At 35.5% G+C, this 21,598-nt stretch overlaps 1 protein-coding gene and 1 long non-coding RNA gene across 2 annotated transcripts in view; one reads left to right on the top strand and one right to left on the bottom strand.

The window, feature by feature from the left end:
* LOC136849014 (cytoplasmic dynein 2 intermediate chain 1-like) overlaps positions 1 to 21,598 on the bottom strand; it is a 49,171-nt gene that overhangs the window by 14,801 nt on the left and 12,772 nt on the right. Inside the window, 10 exon segments of the mRNA XM_067121857.1 lie at positions 1,190 to 1,344; positions 4,157 to 4,374; positions 4,549 to 4,649; positions 7,053 to 7,320; positions 7,602 to 7,779; positions 7,781 to 7,821; positions 9,212 to 9,451; positions 15,413 to 15,553; positions 16,818 to 16,945; positions 19,570 to 19,849. Coding sequence (XP_066977958.1) covers positions 1,190 to 1,344; positions 4,157 to 4,374; positions 4,549 to 4,649; positions 7,053 to 7,320; positions 7,602 to 7,779; positions 7,781 to 7,821; positions 9,212 to 9,451; positions 15,413 to 15,553; positions 16,818 to 16,945; positions 19,570 to 19,849 — 1,750 coding nt within the window.
* LOC136849015 (uncharacterized) lies at positions 2,573 to 3,431 on the top strand. Its single transcript, XR_010856200.1, has 2 exons — positions 2,573 to 2,710; positions 3,256 to 3,431. It is a non-coding gene; the product is annotated as an uncharacterized lncRNA (long non-coding RNA).

The following is a 21,598-nucleotide window of genomic DNA, read 5'->3' as shown; positions in this document are numbered from 1 at the left end:
CATATACTGTACTTTCTTTGGAAGCCTATCCACATACAGGCAATAAAGTCAAGATAAAAATGATTCACTGGAGAGCATTTGATTTTAACATACAAAGACTTTCTTTAACTTGCTTTACTAAGTTGAATACAAATAGCAATACCATCATCCTATATGAAATAATTTACAATATATTTTACTTTTCAGACAATTATGTACACACAATGAGTACAAAGTAAAGATTGTTGTTTTTCAGGCTACCTTGTGAAAATAGGAGCAAATCCTCAAACTAAATGCCTTACTTTGCTAAGCATGCATAAACCAGTACAATTGCCTAAAAATAACATCTGTTAAAACAGTAAAACCACAAGTCTAACAAATCAAATATATGTCACAAACAGTTTTGATAAATCAATTTTCCTCTTCAGTGTGGATAACACTGAATCAGTATAATCAAAACTGTCTGTGAATTACTTCTCCTGGAACTTGCTGGTTTACGGCATTCATTACAGTTTGAAATTTAACTTCTGACATCCCTGACTTGCAGAACAACTCCTCAATAAAGCCATGACAATTTTATTTACACAACTACTCACGTACGAAAGTGTATCAAACATTTTGGCAAAGACAAGAAATGTGTTTCTTCTCTCTATGAATTTGTGCCACTCCCCAAAATACAGTAATTGCGAAATGTGTTTCTTCTCTCTATGAATCTGTGCCACTCCCCAAAATACAGTAATTGCAGGTCAGAACGAAGCAGCACTTGTGAAGCAAATGTGACACTTCCCTTGCAGTGATTTATTACTTTTTTAGTGTCCAGATCATATTGCAAAAACTCCTCTACTGTTCTGCTGAATAAAATCTTGAAAATACAGTCAAGCAAAAATTACAAGTGATAAAAAACAAAATAAAAGATTGTTATATGAAAGCTTTGGTGACAAAAAATTACAATATTATTGTGAATTAACTTCTATCACCTGAACTTTCTACTTTTCCACACTCCTTTAAATACTGCATAAATGTGGCAATAAGTGCAATACTGTAGATGCAGCCATGGAAATAGAGGGCAATAAAAATACTCACTATTTTTTTCGAGCTCTAAAACAAGAAATATACACCTGAAATTATTAGGAATATCGACAAATTCTTCAGTTTTCAATTTCAATTACTTTCATTACAGACTAGTAAGAATTAAGTGTAGAAAACTTACCAAATTCTGGATAATATGCCTTTGGGTGTATTCTAGAGGAGTGACGAGAACAATGTGCAACTGCTCCACTTCCAGTTGCAACATAAAGTTGACTAGAATCATTCATATCCATCTTCAGATCATGACAAATAATTTCATTTGATATTGCTTCGTCTCTGGAAAAAAAAAAGAAGAATGACTACATGATGAGTAAAAATGCTTCTTTTCATATATACAGGATAATCTTAATATTAAACACCACACACATTAAGAAAATTATAATTATTACAAAAATAATATGCATTTTTTTCATAAATGCCTATCAGTCATACTCATAGCCTTATTTGTACTGTCATATTCCACCAGACACAAATCTTTTGGTCTCCTGAAGACAAAAGAAGCTGAAGAGATAAGAGCAACTGTTCTTATATGTGCACCTTTGACTGACTGATCAGTAGGTAGCAACTGCATTCTTCATTCTTTGCATTAAATGACATGATACACCAACCAAAGAGAGACTGGAAGATAAGCTCTGCTTGAGTTTGATGAATTTGTATGAAATAATTTATGAGAACTTCATTCGTTTGATGACAATCCCATCTATCCTAATTTGTCTGAATCACTATTTAAGTGGGAGGTTGAGAAGTCACTTTTTACAGCTTCTCTGAATGTCTAATTGATGAGTTTAGCAGACTACCTGGGGACAGAATAAGTAAGGAGCCAAGTCTCCAATACAGTCTCACAGGGTACTGTGAATAGCAAAACCCTGAGAGAGAGTGCTTTATGGTGCTCCAACATGGCAAAAGGGTCAATTCAGATGAGATAGAAGTTCTTAACCTAGGAAGACCATGTTTGGAAAGTTATGTTTATCCTTAGTTTTTCCTTCTTATTAATTGAAGAGATTTTCATTATCTTGCGTAATATTATTAGTTAATCTTGTATTCTTCATGTAGTTTGCTTTTATTGCTTCCTTATGCTCTAAAATAAGCATTAATTATTAAAGTTATATCTTGCTGTTTGGGTGTCTTTGTTCTTCTATTGTAATTGCTTGGTAAATATATGCATTTCCTTCATCATTTAAATAAATGTTTGGTAAATTGATTGTCTTTAACTTAACTCTACCAAGCATCAAGCAAACAGCAACGAAGGTAGTTAATTACGTTAACCCTGTAACTAGTTACTGCCTAGTTTGGTTATCTTCCAGCTTCGACCCCATTCCCAAAATACCTTGGAGCAGCAGTAGCTCGGAAGGAGAGGCACAGTGAAGACGTGACCACTACCTAGCACAGCGCGACTTTGAGATCGTTATTACGATCATACTAATCTTTCGTGCAGTGTATTATAAAGGAACTACGAAGAGCTAACATGTATCTGTGACCTGGCCCATGTACCGAGGGTGGGGAGGAGAATAATGCTGCCTATTATCCACCTTAGGCCGCCACCATTTTCCACGAAGAACAACTTGCCGACCGATGTCATCTAGTTGCCATTAAGACTATTCGGCTTAATTTGGACCTAGAAAGGATAGCTGAAATTTTGAAGGTTCGTTGCAAATTTCGTTTGGTGCTTGTCATTTGCGATTTCAATTTCAGTAATTGTTGAACAATAATGTCCTAACAGAATTTCCCCATGGAATTTATCAGAGAATCATATTCGATTGGTACCCATGTATGTAATTATATTTACCAAGTAAGCCTGTTATATAACCGTCTTTTGGGCTTTCATTTAAAGGCAACATTAATATTTCTGGAGCTAGCATAGTACTTTTACTTATATTTACCAGGTAGTAATTTATATTTTTCAAACCATAATATTCTATTTATGGTTTGCTGGGTTAACCCAGTAACTACTTGTTCATCCCAGTTAATTTTGCTTAGCTTCTCAATCTCGTGTTTCGTTGCCTCATTGTTCTTACGTATGTTTGAATGGACACGCCCATATATTTGCATTGCTCTTGAGCATTTAGAGGTTTACTTATATATATATATATATTACTTGAGTCAATTTCTTAATAGTTTTACATGAAATTTTATGAAGTTAATTTGATTAGGAGTCCCTTCTTACATTAGGATTTCCCTCATTTTCAGATTCTCTTGATTTATTCTGAAACTGTGAGTTAGCAGCAGGGCCAGCACCATCCCTCTACCTCGTATGGTTTGGGATTACCTGTTGCAAACCAGGAAGCAAGGATATTCACAACAGCTTGATAGAAAATGAATTGATAAATTAAACTGTAGAATTTATTATTAAATTTTAGTTTATTTTTCTGGTTTATTATTCACAGTAAATAATTCAGAATAGACCATGTCTCTGGAGAATTGAGGGGGGGATGAGGTTTCATATCTTATGACTAATTTTCCATGGATAAAATAAGCAAAGGTTGATTATCTGAACATATCTGCATTTAGGATGTCCTTAAACTCAAAATTCTCTTGAAGGCAGCATAAACTGAGACTGCACCATCTCAAACAGTTATTCTAATCTAGCCAGCCTTGTCTGCAGGCAACTTACACATCCCTGAAAAAACTACCTATGTAACACAAAACATCATATTCCTTGACATGCTAGCAATGCTGATTTGTGGACAGGACGTCTGGAGTTACTCACTCTCACAAGTTTCAATCTCTTCAGACAGTGAGAGCAAGCCTTCACTCGACAAAGGGACAAAGGAGAGTCTCAGCATAGACAGACACTAAGACCAGCTAGCAAATGAGCAGCAGTGTGATCATGATTATTGGCCATTTGGTCCGTGGCAATGAAGGCAAGCTAACTAAAGACCAACCTCTATTTAAGATAACTGGGTATTGGTGCTGATACATACCTAACAGAGACGCCGATAAGCCACGCAAAATGCAGAAAAAGCACTGAAAATAGCTGATTTTCAGTTATCATCACACCCTCATAACAGAACCCCTGCCAATAACCGGGGACTGCCTGCATTCTGCCTGGTTTTACTTATATATAAAAAATTTCCTACATCTTACTTACCCATACAGTGTATCAGCAACATTGATTGTAGCAGCACGATTTATTACAATTCTGGCCCAAGGTGAAGCACCCAAATGTGGTGATACTGCTACGTTACTACTGATAGTTCTAACTGTGGCAGACTTTCTTCCAAAGTTAATATCACCCATCGCACTTGTTAATGGAACATGCATTACAACCCACCAAGTCACACGGCCATTTGCAGTTAGTGTTACGACCTGAGAATATAAAGAGAATACAATAAAGCAGAAAATATCCCAGCATCCCACATTTCTATTTTCAAATAAATAAAGGTCTTAGGTAGAATTAAAATGCTTATAGCTGGCTGAAAGGTAATACAGTAACTATATACATGAATACCCTGGAAAAAAAAGACAGAATTTAAAGCTCACCTGAAAAGCTCCATGGGTATCTGACATCTGATCTTCCTCTGTTGTGACTGTATGAATGGCCACTATGGGACTGCCTTCTCCTTCTCCACTTTCATCACAGGCTAGAAGATTTAACACATGGTCCAATTACTTACATTTGAGAAATACCCCTATACTAAAATATCTATTATTAAGATCATTCTATTTTGTCCAACTGAAGAATCTTTGGGCTCAGTGTTGTAAAGTCTCTATTAATTACTGATCACAGAGATGACAATTTTATTCAAAATATGACTATTAAATTTAGGTTGAGAATTATTACTGTAAAGATTAATTTCTGCCATTTTTGTATCACATATATACTCAAATACAGTGAGGGGATAACAAGCCTTCTTTTGACTATCTTTGACCAAATGAGCAGAAGTATCAGAAAGTACTTTATTAAGAGACTTGACAAAACAGATTTCTTCTGGACTTCAAAAACAAATTTCCTCACTTGTAATTAAACTGCAATAATAAACTAATACAATATCAAACCATATGATTATAATAATATCAAACCATATGATTATAATAATAAAGTCAGAAGGCATACTTTAAAGATCACTTTAAAGTACAAAACATCAATGGCGTAAACAAAAAAAAAATCACAAAAGTAGTAATAAGGGTTACTGAAATTGATGAGTTAGCATTTCAGCAATAAATAATGAATGAAGAGTTAGGTTTTTAAACTAAGAGTAAATTACCCATGTCAATGATTTGTCAATGATTAACAGCAAATATGGAAAACAAACACAGGACCATGAGACCCTATGTTGTCCTTGTTCACCATAACTGAAAATGATAAGCATTAGATTCTACTGATAATATCTTGATACACTAATAAAATATACTATCAATTTGAACCAAAACATATAAGGCATTCATTACTAGAGAAATTTTTCCATACACATAGTTACGGAAAACAAAATTAACATGTTGCATTATTTTGCATCATAATGCTATTACAGTATGTCCCCCATAATCGCAGGGTTAGGGACCACAATCAACCATGTTAAGTGAAAATCCACGTTAAGTTAGTATCCCCCTCTAAAAGTGTTTATAACTTACTATTTTAATAGTTCAAACATCAAAGACCCCCTCTAAAAATGCTTCTAACTGCATAAAACCCTTTAATACAATGTCAAAGACATCTTAAAACATTATCCTTACCAGCTATGTGAGAGAGAGAGAGAGAGAGAGAGAGAGAGAGAGAGAGAGAGAGAGAGAGAGAGAGAGAGAGAGAGAGAGAGAGAGAGAGAGAGAGAGAGAGAGAGAGAGAGAGAAGTGGTGTTTACAATTGAAATCTCAGCACAGTCGCTGGGAATGAGACTTGACTTGACAGGATGGGGAGGAGAATATAACCTTGTGTTTCTTACGTAAGAAATTCGGATTTTAAATATTTTTACGGTGATTAGAGATGAAACATCAACAATGATAAAATATTCTCTTGTGTACTATTATAATATGTGTGATAATCATAGAGTCAACTACTGTAGACTTGTAATGAAGTATGGTTCAGTAAATCAGAGGAAGAAAAAATATGGCAACATGTACCTACAGTAAAAACAATTACAAATGTCAGGATGATTGTTTTTTTTTTTATACATATTATGATGATAATAGATCAATGTAATACAGTATAAAAGGATTCTGTAAGTGAAATAACATTTTATTGATATTTTGCTGTTTTTTCATTAAAGGATATGTATATTGAGAGAGAGAGAGAGAGAGAGAGAGAGAGAGAGAGAGAGAGAGAGAGAGAGAGAGAGAGAGAACTGAGTTAAGTACATTGTTAAGCTGTTTTGTGATTTAGCAGGAATTTAATTTAGCATTTTATTGATATTTTGCTGTTTACATTAATATCAATATTTGAAAATTAGTAAATAATTTATCATAAAAAATGTATTTAGTCAGGGAAATAAAATGAAAATACAGTATTTAGTGAATATTGCTCTCAGAAAATGTTCGCGAATTAGTGAATTTTCCACAATATATTTGGAGATAATATAGAGGGATGAATAAATTTAAGTTCGTTAGTGAGTGCTTGGTTGTTGGAAGAGGGATGAAACGGCGCTGTCTGTCTGTGGAATATGTGAAGGACGATTTTAAGTGAGTCTTTAGTCAGAGCTAGTGCTGGTCAGTGGTTCTTGTGTGGGACAGTTTTGTCATGCTTTTCCGGGAGTTGTTGGTTTTCTTGTTGGTGTGCTGTTTATTTGTGTGTGACCCAGTTTCTTTTTTTTTGTATTTCCTTGTTGTGTTTGTGGTTGTTTGCGGTTGTGGTTGTTGCGACCTTTATCCATCTCCAGCAACCGAAGATCGGGGTGAGTGTTGTTCGTTGTTTTGTTTGTGGGTTTGAATTCCGCCACAATAAGTTCCACAGAAAAACCCACAACTAACTGAGAGCACAATTGCCGATTCAAGATCTAGCATGGACCCACTGTACTGTAAACTGTAGTCACAACCTACCACTCAACATCTCATACCTGTAATGTAGGATGGAACCCTCACTCTCCAGTGGTCTTCATCAATGTTTATCTTCAGTGTATGTAACTGCAGTGATTCTCTTAAATCCCAAGTGGAAAGAGAGCCATCCTCAAGTCCTGCTATTATCAGAGAAGGCCTAGCAGGACTGAATGAAGCTGCAGTGGGGGTTGAACAGCATGACAGAAGGTGCTGTGGTCTGGATGGCTCCTGTACCCACCATACACACAAAAGTCCACCATCTTTAAAGTCCTCAATATTTTCCTCCCCTGTAACATTTGTAAAAATTATTCAGGACATATAGATGGCTAGTGTTGTATACACAAAAAGAAGCTCAATCTTGTAAAATTTAAATATATAACAATGTGGCAATTACTAATTTCCAACATGAAGCATATAAAATTAAGACAAATCACTCTTCATTACTTGAAAAGACAAAACATTTGAAGAATTTTTGTATCTTAACATGAAGTGATAAAGGGCAATATATGAATTCCAATATATAAGCATTATAACTTTTGACATGGCAAAATATATTTAACCAAATTTACCAAAGAATGAAACCCATGCCCAGAAAGTAATAAGTTTGGTTCACTTGGGCAGAACTTGACAAAGGGTGTTGTTCGGCCTTCCAAAAGAGATTGAACATTTTGTCCCAGAGTAACAGGAGGTTGTGAAAATCCTAGTCCTTCTGATGTTGCTGATGAGTCAGATTTGTTTGATTCTGCCAGTTTCCCATACTAACTCCTCTTCTAAAAGAGCTAACATCACCTGAAACATGAGTTTGACATTAATGAAAACATTTGAGTATAGGGCACTACAAAACTGACACTTAGATTTCCTGATAAGAAATACACACCAGAAACCTCACCACACAACATAATATTTGAAAAGACTCCGATGTAATTTCTTCATAAAGCCATTATTTTTCATTTGCCCTTTTTATGTCATGCATAAAATCACAGACATTTTCATAGTACTGTATTAATAACTGCAACTTCAAGTATATTGGAGGTAATGAGTGGTTTTCTTCTAAACAGCCTTCAAGTATGTTTTTTCAAATTGTGTTTATGCGGTATATTTTGTTATAAATATGGGGGGGAAAGGTAGAGAATTGCCTATTGCATTAAGTTTTCAGTTTATATGCATACTGAGTGTTTACAGATATGTGGTATTGACAAGGTTAAATAAGGAAGGGTAGAAAGCTGCCCTGGAACACCTTTAGATTTTTTTTTTTTTACTCCCCCTTACCCGGATTTCGCCATTATCCGACAGGGCTCTATTAATCCACATAATCGAGGGATTATATATGTACATATATAATTATATATATATATAATATATAATATAATATATAATTATATGTATATATACATATATACATACTGTACACTTATTCTCATTAGGTGGAGCCATTTCACCAGAAGGACAAGAACATGGTTAAAAACCTGAGTGGCTGTGGAGAGGCCAAAGCACAGTGCCTGAAACTGGAAGACCCTGTCCTGGAAGATGAACCTCAGATACTTCCTGGAGTCCGGCTGTACTGGAATGTGGAAGTATGCATCCTGCATGTTGATCGTCACCATCCAGTTTCCCTGGTGGACGGCTGACAGGACTGACTGGTTCGTTTCCATTCTGAACTCTGTTGTTTCAATGAAGAAGTGGCGGTTGTAGAACCCCTGTGCTTAGATCTTCGACCACCTCCACAGCTTGTTTCTCAAGTAGGGCTAAGACTTCTCGAGACCGGGCTGAAAACCTCTCCGAGCCTATCAAGTAGGCCGTCAAGCTGATAGGTGAGGTTGCTAAGGGAGATTTCTCCCTAAAAGGGATCACATAGCCCTCTTTCAAAACGTTTAGAACCCAAGATTCCATGCTCCTGGCCTTCCATCTGCTCCAAAAATGAAGGAGCCTTGCTTCCATGGGGACATGGAGTACGGGGTCCTCATTTGCGAGTGGTAGGTGGCAAGCTACCTACACCCAAAACAAAAGTGTGACTGCAATTTTTAAATTTTGAGCTGCCACATAAAGTAGTAACTGATAGCTATGCAATTATTTGGTAAATTACTTGTATAAAATTACCATATATACTAAATATATATACAGTATCAAGACATTACTGTAATGTAAACCCTCTTTTAACCAGACAACTATCAGACTGTACCTGAGATGCCGATGTAAGGAAAGAAGTGAGACGAGAAGTGCTAGATTTTCCCGTTGCTGCTCCTGAAAAAGTTAATGGGCCCATATCTCCTCCAACTCCCATATAATCTTCAGGTCCTGGTAACTCATCATCTTTCCCAATACTAATGTGTACAGGCTTCTGAGTCCATTTATTACGCATTTCTACAGGTTCTGTCTGGATTTCTTCACTCAGAGCATCTTCGTTTGTCTGAACATTAACCTGGTATAAAGAAACACACCTTGCTATAGTGGTAGATTTTAGTTTATATTGATGTGAAGTCATCATAAAAAATTTTATAGCTTACCAGAATACCTAGTGTCATTTCTAGTTACTGTATTGTTAAGAACATTAATTTCCAATCAGGCTGAAATATTCCTCACACAACATAACATATGAATTCCCCTTAAAACCTAATTATCTCCTGAAATGAATAGGTTCAGATGGGAATCTGGTACTGTAAATACCATACATAAGCATAAGGAAAGGTGGGTTACATATTGGAAATTGAGCAAATGTTGAATAATCTAATTTCAAAAACAAAAATAAATTTAAGAATGTTCTATTATGCACAGTGTAGTGCTCTCTTTTTAAGATGTCTTATACTATCAGTATGACAAAACAGTCATGGTGCTGGGTTTGTCATGGGTACCTTGGAGGCAATTCAATATTGCATAGAATGAGTTGTTTCACTGAAGCAGCCTCTGGCAAATAACCTGTAATGATTCATTTCTCTGCTGCACACAGAAAAAAAACCTTTGGATCTGGAGGAGGATATTATGTATAAAAAAGGGATTGCATCTTGGGATATTTTTTAATTGTGTTACATATTTCAAATAGGTTTATAACACAATAGGCAATAAAATCTAGCTTACTTTAATTTTGTCAGAACGATGGACTGAGGCAGCCAGCACCAGAAATCCTTCCTATGCACTGGGAATGATGGTCTCAACGAATAATTGATACATATTACTAAGATTATACAATAGAAATGATGTATCATGGCTTGGAGATAAAACAGATTTAAATCTACTGTAGATGCTGAAAAATAAGTGTTTATTCATTTGTACATGTGTCTGTTAATTACTTCATGTTTTTTCTTACATTCTTTGTACTTTTGGTGATATAGTCAACTGAACTGAAGAGTACAAAAATCAAATTTGTTTGAATGTCAATGGGTTAGTCTAAATTCCTTGCGGGATCAGGACAACTTTCACATTAGTAATTTTAGTTATACTGTAGTGCATTGAGTAGTGAAGATTAAGAGAAATTTATATATATTAAATAGATTACAAATTCACCACTCTCACCCTCCACTGTCATTCACAGCACGGTTAACATAAGTCTTATGAGACTGGCTACTACTTGAAGATGTGAGATTTTCTTTTTCAATTCTATACTCTTATCAGATACAGAGTATCTTGCTTTACATTCCGAAGTTTTAGTCTATAACTTTAATAAATCTGTAAGTTAACCAAGACTCTCTTCCTAACTCCTTACAGTTCCAGTTCTCAGCAGCACTCTACAGCCTTACAAAAACACTGGTATCCTTAGCAATTTCTTCTCACACTTAATCATATACTATATATTGTCATGATGTGTACCAAGTAACTCGTTATTACACAACTAATCACAGATTTCGAAAATTTACCTCACTTAAGCCAGATACCCGAACTCTCATAACAATAAGAATTACGACTGAGGACTCTAAAGGTAACAGTGATCCCTTAAAAAGCTCATTAATCACATGAAAAATCAAACTAAGTTTATCAAGACTAGTGTGAGGTATCAACAATTTAACAAGAAATATACTAGAGTAAAAGGGCATCACTCCATCAAACAACTTTAACTGTTTCCCTGGTCTTAATTCACTTCAGCAAAACTAAAGGAACAAAACATGTTTATCACTTTGCCTTATAAACCCACAATTTATCCTATTTACAGGTGGTCAGTAAATTAAACAATGTTTTTTAAAAATTTTAAATATAAAAATTTATTTTTAAATTTAAAATTTATAATTAGAATTCACATTCTGAAAAATTTACTTTTACTTGAAAACAACACAAAATTTAATTAATTCTTGAATTGAATTAATCAAGCAAAATTTAAGCTATCAAGAATTACTCAAGATTTGAAAACAAAATCTTGTAAGAGCCCCGACGCTGTCTCTTCCAAACACGTGTGTGTTCGTGTATTCGTCAATCGTCATCATCGGAATGGACAGGACCAAACAGGACCGTCTCGTTTTCTTTCTCTACAGGAACGCGATTTCAACCATACAATATTTCCGTCTCTTCTCCCTAAGCATTGTTGTCTTAATGTATGTACAATCACCACTACTTGCATTGCCATGCAAGCATTCTAATCATGTACTCATAATGTTCCAACGAATCTTCTGTATCAAACTGTACGTGTGTTTCTGTTTGTGAAGACGCCAAATGTCTCTCCATTTCACATATATTATGCTACTGCATTGTATCCATTAATCTGTCTTGAATCTCATGCAATTGGCCACATGTAGAATTTCCTGGCCTTTCCACTGATATATGTTTCATCACTGTATGTTAATCATATCTCTTGATATCGCCATCTGTTTGTCTGCCGACAAACACAGATGTCTAAACCTTTTATGTCTGTTTTACCTGTCTGTGTGTAGACGCTACATTACCACTCGCACGCGTCAATAACATCTTCGAAGATTCTGTACATTTATCTCAGTAAGGAACAACCAATAAACCAGTTAACACCCAGCCAGTATGTCGCTCATACCCCAGTCCTTACAATCTTAATAAATGAAAATTAAATAAAGTATGCAATATTAAATTACCAAGAAAGATTTAAAATGCTAAGTAAATAAATGTAAAATCACCAACATAAAAAATGGGAAAAAATCAAGAGATTGCAAACACAAGAACACACAAAAATACACACAAGATTTACTAATAATAATTTCACTAAGGCAAAAATTCTCTTAATATACCTTATTATACCATGGCAATAATAAGTAAAATTCACTTTACCTTACACAAGCTTGTGAAAACCTTTGTAAAATCACGCAGCTGCTTTAAATTCAGAAAACACACTTTTTTTGTCAGGCGCCGTTACCACCAAATTTTTACACTTTTCCTATACTCAGGTCTTAAAGCTAAGATTAATACTAGTGATCACACTAACACTTTACATTAATAATTACTCTCTTTTGAAGAAAGAGAGAGAGAGAGAGAGAGGGAACCAAACTGATCGGTCTCGAAACTTGGAATGAATAAATTTTTTGGGATTCCAGTAGCACATGAATCACTCAAGTGATGTCATTACGGCATTTTGGGAACGAGATACAAAAGTTCTAGAAGGAAGATGACATAATTGATTGAGACATGTACACTCTCAAAAGGACATACGTGATCAGAGCAATGCAATCTTAAACATGACACAACTCGCCTCCTTCTCATATAAGACAAAGCTTTTACAGAATCTCAGCACGACTCAATTGTTATTCCCGACCTGTCAACACGTGAATTAAAACAAAGCAAAAAACCTGAGTTGGTTTCCTGACCTGTCAACCTGTCAACGTGTTATCTTAACTGGTGACAGATGACATATCTGATCTAAAACTCGAATCTCTCTCTCCCGCTACTACACTATTATCATGAATAATATTATTAATTCTAAATTATGCTGTTAGGTTATCTAAATCACTAACTCTTTTGAAATCTGACATTACACTACATACAATATTTTCAACAATCATTATCACTACACACAATACATGATAAGTAGAAGAGTAAATATATCAAAACTAAGGAAAAACATACATATTACAAGGTAACATCATGATAAATATGATTACTGTAACTGAACTGCAATGAAACACTTTTTTACAGCACAACAGTCTTCATACAGATCTATTGTAAAATCATATAATGAGAGCCCTTCTCCCAGCCCCACAAAGTTATTGATTCATACGTATTTGAGGTGAGAGAGAGAGAGAGACTAATTCCTGTCATTTAACAGAGAACAGCCTGGTGATCCTAGGAGCTTCACAGGACCATAATGTGAATAAATTGTTAAATTGCTCAGGTAATTATGTCACAGAGAAAAAAGTAATAAACTTAAAGAATTATATATTTGAGTTTTGTTAAATCTAAAATTATGATTCACCCACCCCAAAAAGGAAAACTTGGTACCAGTGAACTACTAAATATTTTATTATCATTCTATTAATATCTTGATTACTAAATTGAGGATAGTTTGTTTATTCACATGTATGCTCAAGATATTTTACTTTATTTATACATATATTTCAGAAAGTGTTTACATCTAAATATCAGCTGCCTGGGAAATTCTGTTACCTATGAACTCAAGTCTGATAATTACACAAGAAACGACCTGCTATGCACTTGAAGAGCAAAACAGATGGGAATGTATTACTATACAGCACAAAAAAATCTGGTCCTAGAACATCCTCATTATTATTATTCAGAAGATGAAACCTATTCATATGGAACAAGCCAACAGGAGCCATTGACTTGAAATTCAAGCTTCCAAAGAATATGCTGTTCATTCAGGAAGAAGTACGAGGAGGTAAAGGAAAATACATACAGATGAGATCCCACTTATTAAAAAAGAAAAAATAAATAAATTAATAAATAGATGAAAATATATTAAAATGCAAGAAGAAGAGTATTAGGGTAGTAATGCATTGCATCTTCACTTGAACTTCTGAAGTTCCAATTGCAACATCCCTGGGAGGCTACTCCATAGTCCAACAGTGTGAGGAATAAAGGATCTCTGGAACTGAGAAGTTCAACAGTGAAGCAGATTTACTACATGGTGGTGCTGCTGTTCAGCGAATCTGGTTGTTCTCGGCAGGAAAAGGGATCAGGGATCAACAGTGAATGTGAATGATCTCTGTTGAAATACAACTTATGAAAAAGTGACAAACAAGAGACAGTCTGCCGATGGTCCAAGTCATAACTGCTAACTATTAGGAAACAGAAACCTGCCATCACAAACCACTCTAAAAGAGATAAATCTCTGGCTGAAGCAGACATCTACACCGGAGAACAGTATTCTAGTAAAGGAAGCGCAAATGACCTAAAACAGGTTGCACTGTTGTAAATATATGAGGCCTTACAAATAATACCTAACTTTTGTGCAGCATTTGCTGAGACTTTCTTTAGAAGTTTCTCAAAAGTTAGATGTGAGTCAAAACTGACACCTGGAATAGTTAAAGCTTCAGACTCCCATCCACCTGAATGGGAGGATGGGGTGGGAAATCTGTATGAGACCTGCTAATCAATAGTGTTTTTGTTTTACTGGAGTTCAGCCTCATACCCCACCGACTACTCCATTCCCTGATCCGGTCCATGTCCTGATTGAGGCTGAGGGCGGCTTCATGTCTCATGAGTGGAGACTTTACTACACCCACAAGTGTTGCATCATCAGCATATACTGAAAAATCTTGTTTTCCAGGCCAACAACCGTATCACTTGTATATACTAAAGATAACAGTGGACCAAGAACACTACCCTTAGCTCGTCTAACAATATTTTTTTGCATTCATAAGTATTCCAGTTTGAAAATTCCATAACATGCAATACAGTAACTATTAAATAATGAAATAAACACCAATGTTTGATGAGAAGAGAATTACTGACTTATGAAAAAGTTAATAGAGTAATCCTATATTAGTGATTCCAGTGAACATTTGGGAACCTTTTTCTATAAGTATACAGGCAGTCCCCGGTTAACAGCGGGCTCGGTTAATGGCGATCCGGTTTTATGGGGCTTGTCTAGCGATGAAAATCGGCAATTTTCTGCGATGAAAATCGCCGATTTCTACTCATCAGCACCGATAATTGGGTATTGGTGCCAATACATACCTAACAGAGGTACCAATAACTGAAAATCGGCACTTTTCGGTGGCAATAAGCCCGAAAATCGCCAAAAAAGCGCCGGAAATCACCGATTTTTGGTTAGTGGCGATTTTCGGTTATCATCACACCCCCAGAACGGAACCCCCGCTGATAACCGAGGACCGCCTGTACTCATGATTATTCAATTTTCATGAGTAAGAAAGGCTGAATATGTATTTGCTAGTACATTAATAAAGAGTTCAGCTTGTTTTCATTACAAGAATCACTATTTATTAATGCTGTACAGTTACATCATCAAAAAACTTACCTGCTGTCTGTTTGAATGTCCAAAGCTGGATATATAGGCTTCATATGACACTGGTGCTAATGTCAGTACATCTACATTAACTGTATCAAGCTGGATCATACTCAGTAAAATACGACCTCGGCTATTCATTTTTGAGTTTATCTGAAAAAAAAATCTTCTTTAGCTCTATTACTGACAGAAAATACAAAAATCACTTTGTAGTGATACAAGGCAATCTATATTATTAGCCCTTAAACGCCGAGCCTCTATTTACAAAAGTGTCTGCCGTATGCCGGCGGCGTTCGGGAGTTAGCGCTGAAGCGGAAAAAAAGTTTTTTTCCAAAAATCACAGCACGCTTAGTTTTTAAGATTAAGAGTTCATTTTTGGCTCCTTTTTTTCTCATTGCCTGACGTTTTTTTAATAATCTCAATTCTATGCTCTTTATGTTGGATCCTTGGTTCTGATCAGCTAATTCTAAGAGTTATCCTCTGCAGCTCATTCCTCCTACTTAATTGTTGAGAAAGAAATGTAGTTATTAAGAATAAACTGTTAGTTTATCAAAAATCCATGTTTTACATCAAATGCTTCACTTCTAATACCACTGACTGCTTGTAACTAATAACTACATCTAGAATCCATAAAGGTGCATGCACAGTACAACTACCCAGCCAGCTAAAGGTCTTCTTTCAAATTAAGAATGTAGTGACTAGAATACATGAAAGGCCACAAAGGCCAATGTGAATGATAAGTTTGTATCAAAAAATTAGTTTTGTTACTGAAAACTCCAGTCTTACAGAGAATTATATTACAGTCAACACCCCAGGATTTATGGGGGATAGGGACCACAAACCCCAGTGAATAGCTAAAATCCGCGAATACTTGACACTCCTTTAAAAACACTCATAACTGACTATTTTGATAGTTCAAACACCAAAAACCCTCTCTAAAAATGCATATACCTGCCTATTTTAATAGTTTTATAATTAAAATGTATTTAGTCATGAAAATAATATGAAAATACAGTAATTAGTGAATATTTCTCTATGAAAAATTCTGTGAATGGGTGAATTTTCCTCGACTAATGAGGATATATGTTCCACAGAAAGTCCGTGAATAGGTGATGCCGTGAATCCAGAACCGCGAATACACAAGGGTTGACAGTATAACAACTAAACTACCTTCAGAAGAATAACAACTAAACTACTTTCATGTCTTCTGACAGAATCAAATGCTGGTATTCAGCATTTCTGTACTAAATATCACTCTCATATGACAGTACAAATCTTGTATAAACCTAAGTATTAATATCATATAAAACACTGTCAAGAGCACTTACAAGGCCCAAAATTGCTGTCAACATGAAAACATAATAAGCATGCCGTCTTATATCTAGATTATTCAACATACAGCATCACTGACACTTACATGTGCTGCCTCTTGCTTTTTCTTCGCCACAGCAAAATTGACAAAAGTGCGAGATGTTTTTGGTCTCTGAGTAGTGGTGTTCTGTTTTTCCTTGTTGGTTGCTTTAGATGCTGCTTCTTGCGCCACACCTAAAATATAACAAAAGCAGAGATTTAATTAAAACACCATGTATGTCTCACAGATACAAATTTTCTTTTCTTTATTATTTTACTAAGTTCAGTAGGTAACAGGCTTGAATTACATCAAGAGCAGCATAACTTGTATGGTATATGGTGGGTGAGACAGGCCAGTGGAGTAATTTCTACTTCACTAGGTGGCTTCATTTTAAGAGATATGCAGATAATTACAGGGGCAAAAGGCAGAGAAATCTTCTAAAATATGGTCCTGTATCTATGAAACAAAAATTCTTTAAAAATATAGTAAATGCAATTCTACTAAGTGGTTCCTAATAAAGCAAAATGACTTTTGCCCATTTTAAGCATGATACAGAGAAACCCTTACTTTATTCATATACTGTAAATAATTTTATATACATTATTTTAGATAACACAAAATTACCATCTGCACTGCCTCCAATGCTGAATGACACAAGGGCCTCTGTGAAATTTTGCAGCTCATATCTTTCCTGTAATTAATCTTACACGAATCTCCACTCATCTCTAGCATCCTCCTCAACCAAGTTGGTGTGGGTCTTCCAACCCCTCTGGTGTCCACAAAACCCCAGCTAAAAATCATCAACTATTCTCCCAGTTGTGTGAAGGACATGTCCAAACCATCTCCATCTCCCTTTCATCATTATCTCATCTATATATGGAATTTCTCATATTGTATCATTTCTAGCTTTATCCTGCCATCTGGCTCCTAATACAGACATTCTTCTTAAAGCTTTATTCTCAAATTGACAAAATCTTCCAGATATAGTTTCATTTTCACACCATGATTTATGACCATATAACATTATAAACAAAAGATTCTTGTGTATAACTTGTTTACTGGTAAATATTTACATATTACTTTGATCTTGAGCACTTTCAGATCCTAACTGTGACCCTTTTTCAAGAGATGAGGTAGTCAGGCTGGTTCAAGGCCCAGTATGGAAGGACATTAGGACATTTGGGGACCAAGTTCGTATTGTGGTGTCGTTATTATACTGAGGACTGTAAGCAGCAATTATTGCCTGCACTTCCCACTCCTCACAGGAGTAACATAACAGCACGAGGACCAAGGAAAGGGGATTAAGACACCCTTCCTTGACTGAGCTTAAGTTTTAGAACTTACTCTCCAAATTAGTTGATACATATATCTGTTCAGACAAGAGACTAAGGTATCTATTAATACATGTTTGATCATTTCTGCAATACTTCAGACACGTGTATTCTAAAAGTCCAACATCTAATAGGTCTTATCTTCTTATCTATCTCAGTAAAGAAAAAAAAAGGCAACTAGAAAAGAAACAGATCAGTGTCTCGATCAATTCCACTGTCCTTGTCAGTAAGATTTCATCGTTACTGGAAGTGAAAGTGGTTTAGCAGAACTAAGAACCATCGTTCAAAATTCCACGAACATAAAAGTTCTTCTTGAATACAGTGCTAAGGAGGAGATCAGTCCACTAAAGATGAGTGCTCTTGTACAGTAAACCCCCGTATTTGTGGTCTCGCTATTTGCGGACTCAGGTATTTGTGGATTTCTCTGTGAAACGTATCTACCCATTATTCATGGAAAATTTGCCCATTTGTGGTATTTTTCACTGAGAAATATTCACTAATTACTGTATTTTCATGACTAAATGCACTTTTTGTGATAAAACTTAAAATACTCAGGTATAAGCATTTTTACAGGGTTTTTCTTGTGTTTAAACTATCAAAATGGGCAGTTCTAAGTGTTTTTAGAGGGGTTTTAAGTATTTGCAGATTTTAGCTATTCACGGAGGGGGTGCGGTATGCATCCCCTGTGAATACGGGGGGTGGTTCACTGTATATTATCTTGCGATATTCTGAAAATACTTGATAGAAAAACAAATGAAGAATATGATATTGATATCAAAAGTTGGAAGGATATGATTAAAAAAAATATTTGCTCAGGAAATCCTAATGCATCCCTCCTAGTGGAACTGGGTGGATGAGGGTGTTTCATAATGCAAACACTGACGGCATTTTGGTTGTGACATTTTGACTGTAGCGACATTTTGACAGTGATGACATACTGAAGCGCTGCATTTTGTAGCACGACATTGTGACGGGCAACATTTTTGTCCATGACATACTGACGCACGACATTTGATGTGCGACATCTTGACATGATACGAGTTAAAGGCCAGGTCAAATGTTAACAATAACAAGGATTAATCATTGCTCGAATAATGCAAGATCTGCATAAATTAAAATCAATCTGATAAAGAATATATCCAGAATTCAATACAGTCAACAACAGTGATGAGGTGACATAATAACTGCCAGCTGTATTTCATTCCATTAGAAACTGACCACAGTAACAAAAACAGCCTGACGCTTACAAGTGAGGGGAGGCTCCCACTCTAGAGTGTCTCATTTTCCACTACACGACTAATTATGCCAAAACAAAGTCAAATAATGATCTACCAACAATGAATGGTGAGCATAAGAAAAAAAGTCATTTTGACATCACTATGTACACACTATCATTAGACTTAAGAGATAACAGTAATGTCAGAGCATACATAATTAAAGGAGATTGTTTAGGTTTTATTTTAACAAAAATCACACAGAGTACATACTTTGCTTTCCTTCCTCCCCAGAAGGTACTGGTCTTTCATCTTGTGTGGGGTCATCAAATGTATTCACACGTTCCAAAGGGTAAGTGAAATTATTTTCTCTTGCCATGGCTTGAAGGACTGCCTCTAAATCAGGGTCTTTAATTTCATCATCACTATCTTCAGCTGATGATGACAATGCTGAGCCTGAAGATGATGCTTCTGCTGTTGAGGCAGATTCCTCTGATTCTTCTTCATCTTCATTGCCAGAACCTGTATCATCTTCAAAGTCTGATTCATAATCCTGTAACATCAAAGTATAAATAGTGAAACTCAAATTAGCCAAAATAATAAGCACACTTCACGATTTTGACACAGGATGTGCAAACTAAATTCTAATTTTCTATACACTTATTGATTTGGGAAGCCATGCCTATTTTAATTTCTTCACCACAGAAAAGATGTCACTCTTGACAACAACACTATTAAACATATAATGATTACCCTAATTTTCTTTCTAATGAGAACAAACTCAATCACAAGAATTACTAATAAAAAAAGATGCTACTATAGTAGAAGGTTTATAACCTAATATATTAGAACTTATGATTCCCCACACATAATGTATACTGAATTAAGATGCATGTAATTTACAAGCCCAGTTAATACACTGCAATAATTTACAGTTGCTATCGATAACTACAAAACAACACCGATAACCCCAGACTTCAAATGAGGGAGTTGCTTAAGCTGATGAGAGACATGGTATTTAAAGGGTGAAAATAAAATGAGACCTCAAAGATTGAAATGGGTTGGACAAATGATGAGATAAGGAGAGCAGCAGCTACTGTTGCACACAAAGTAACAGATATGGAAACAGCAAGACATAAGACTGGTAAGGTAAAAAATCATGAAGAACATGAATCAATGAAGACCTGACCCAAATGGAAATTCAGGTAAAAGTGCAAACACCAACAAGGATGTAGGAAACTCATCTAACGCCTAACCCTGAAAAGAGGAAATCTAGATACGATATTGTTAATAAGGATGAGCATGATGAGACTCCAGTCATCATGTTAAGTAAAATGACATTTTATAATAAAATTAAGTTTTATATATACTTACTAAATAATTACATAGCTATTAGTTCACTTACACGGCACCTTGAATTCAAAATTTTGCGGGTGACACTTCACACGTCTGTGTGGGTGACCACTTCCGCCCACTAGCGGGAATATTAGGAACGACTTTAGCAGATAACCTCAATCTGTTCATGCCTTGTGTCCATCAGCAGGGAGATGGGTGGGCTCCAATCATGTAATCACTTGCTAAGTATATACAGGCAGTGCCCGGTTATTGGTGGGGGTTCTGTTCTGAGGGTGTGATGATAACTGAAAATCACAGATAACCAAAAATCGGCGATTTTTAGTTTATCAGTGCCGAAAAGCGCTGATTTTCGGTCATTGGCACCTCTGTTAGGTATGTATCAGCGCCAATGCCCAATTATCGGCGCCAATACTGTGAGTGTCTACAAAAAAGGTATTCCTTCCGATTCCATCATTCTCTAGTACAGTGGCCAAACCAGAAGCTACAGAAAATTTAAAGCTAAAATTTACATTTTCTATATCTGTGAAGTTAATCCATAGCTTTTGTCCTTGTTTTGTAAATCAGTGACCTCAGCATATTCATGTTCCTACTACATTTTGCATAATGGATTTAAGGTAAATCGGTTCTATGTGCTGCAGAACAATAAATTTCCTGGTTTTTACACAAAGTGATTAGGTGAACTATAGGTAGCACAAATTTTTTATCATCCCAGCCTCTGGCTTTTAATAGATCTTAGATCTAATCATCTGGACTTTTCCTTGATAAATATTATTCTTGGTAATACTTAATGACACAATGAGAGAGCACATTGCAGGCAACTTGGAATAAAGGAAAGCTACTACTACTACAGTACTATCTTTTGTGGTTTACGTAACTTTTTTTTATACAAATGCCAGACCTGAGAGAGTTGAGTTTTGACTCAGTGGTGTAGTTAAACTACTTTAAT

The sequence above is a fragment of the Macrobrachium rosenbergii genome, chromosome 20 (genome assembly GCF_040412425.1).
Source record: "Macrobrachium rosenbergii isolate ZJJX-2024 chromosome 20, ASM4041242v1, whole genome shotgun sequence".
Taxonomy (NCBI): Eukaryota; Metazoa; Arthropoda; class Malacostraca; order Decapoda; family Palaemonidae; genus Macrobrachium; species Macrobrachium rosenbergii.
Note: the sequence above shows the minus strand (reverse complement) of the source record. Positions and strands in the feature narration are given on the sequence as shown.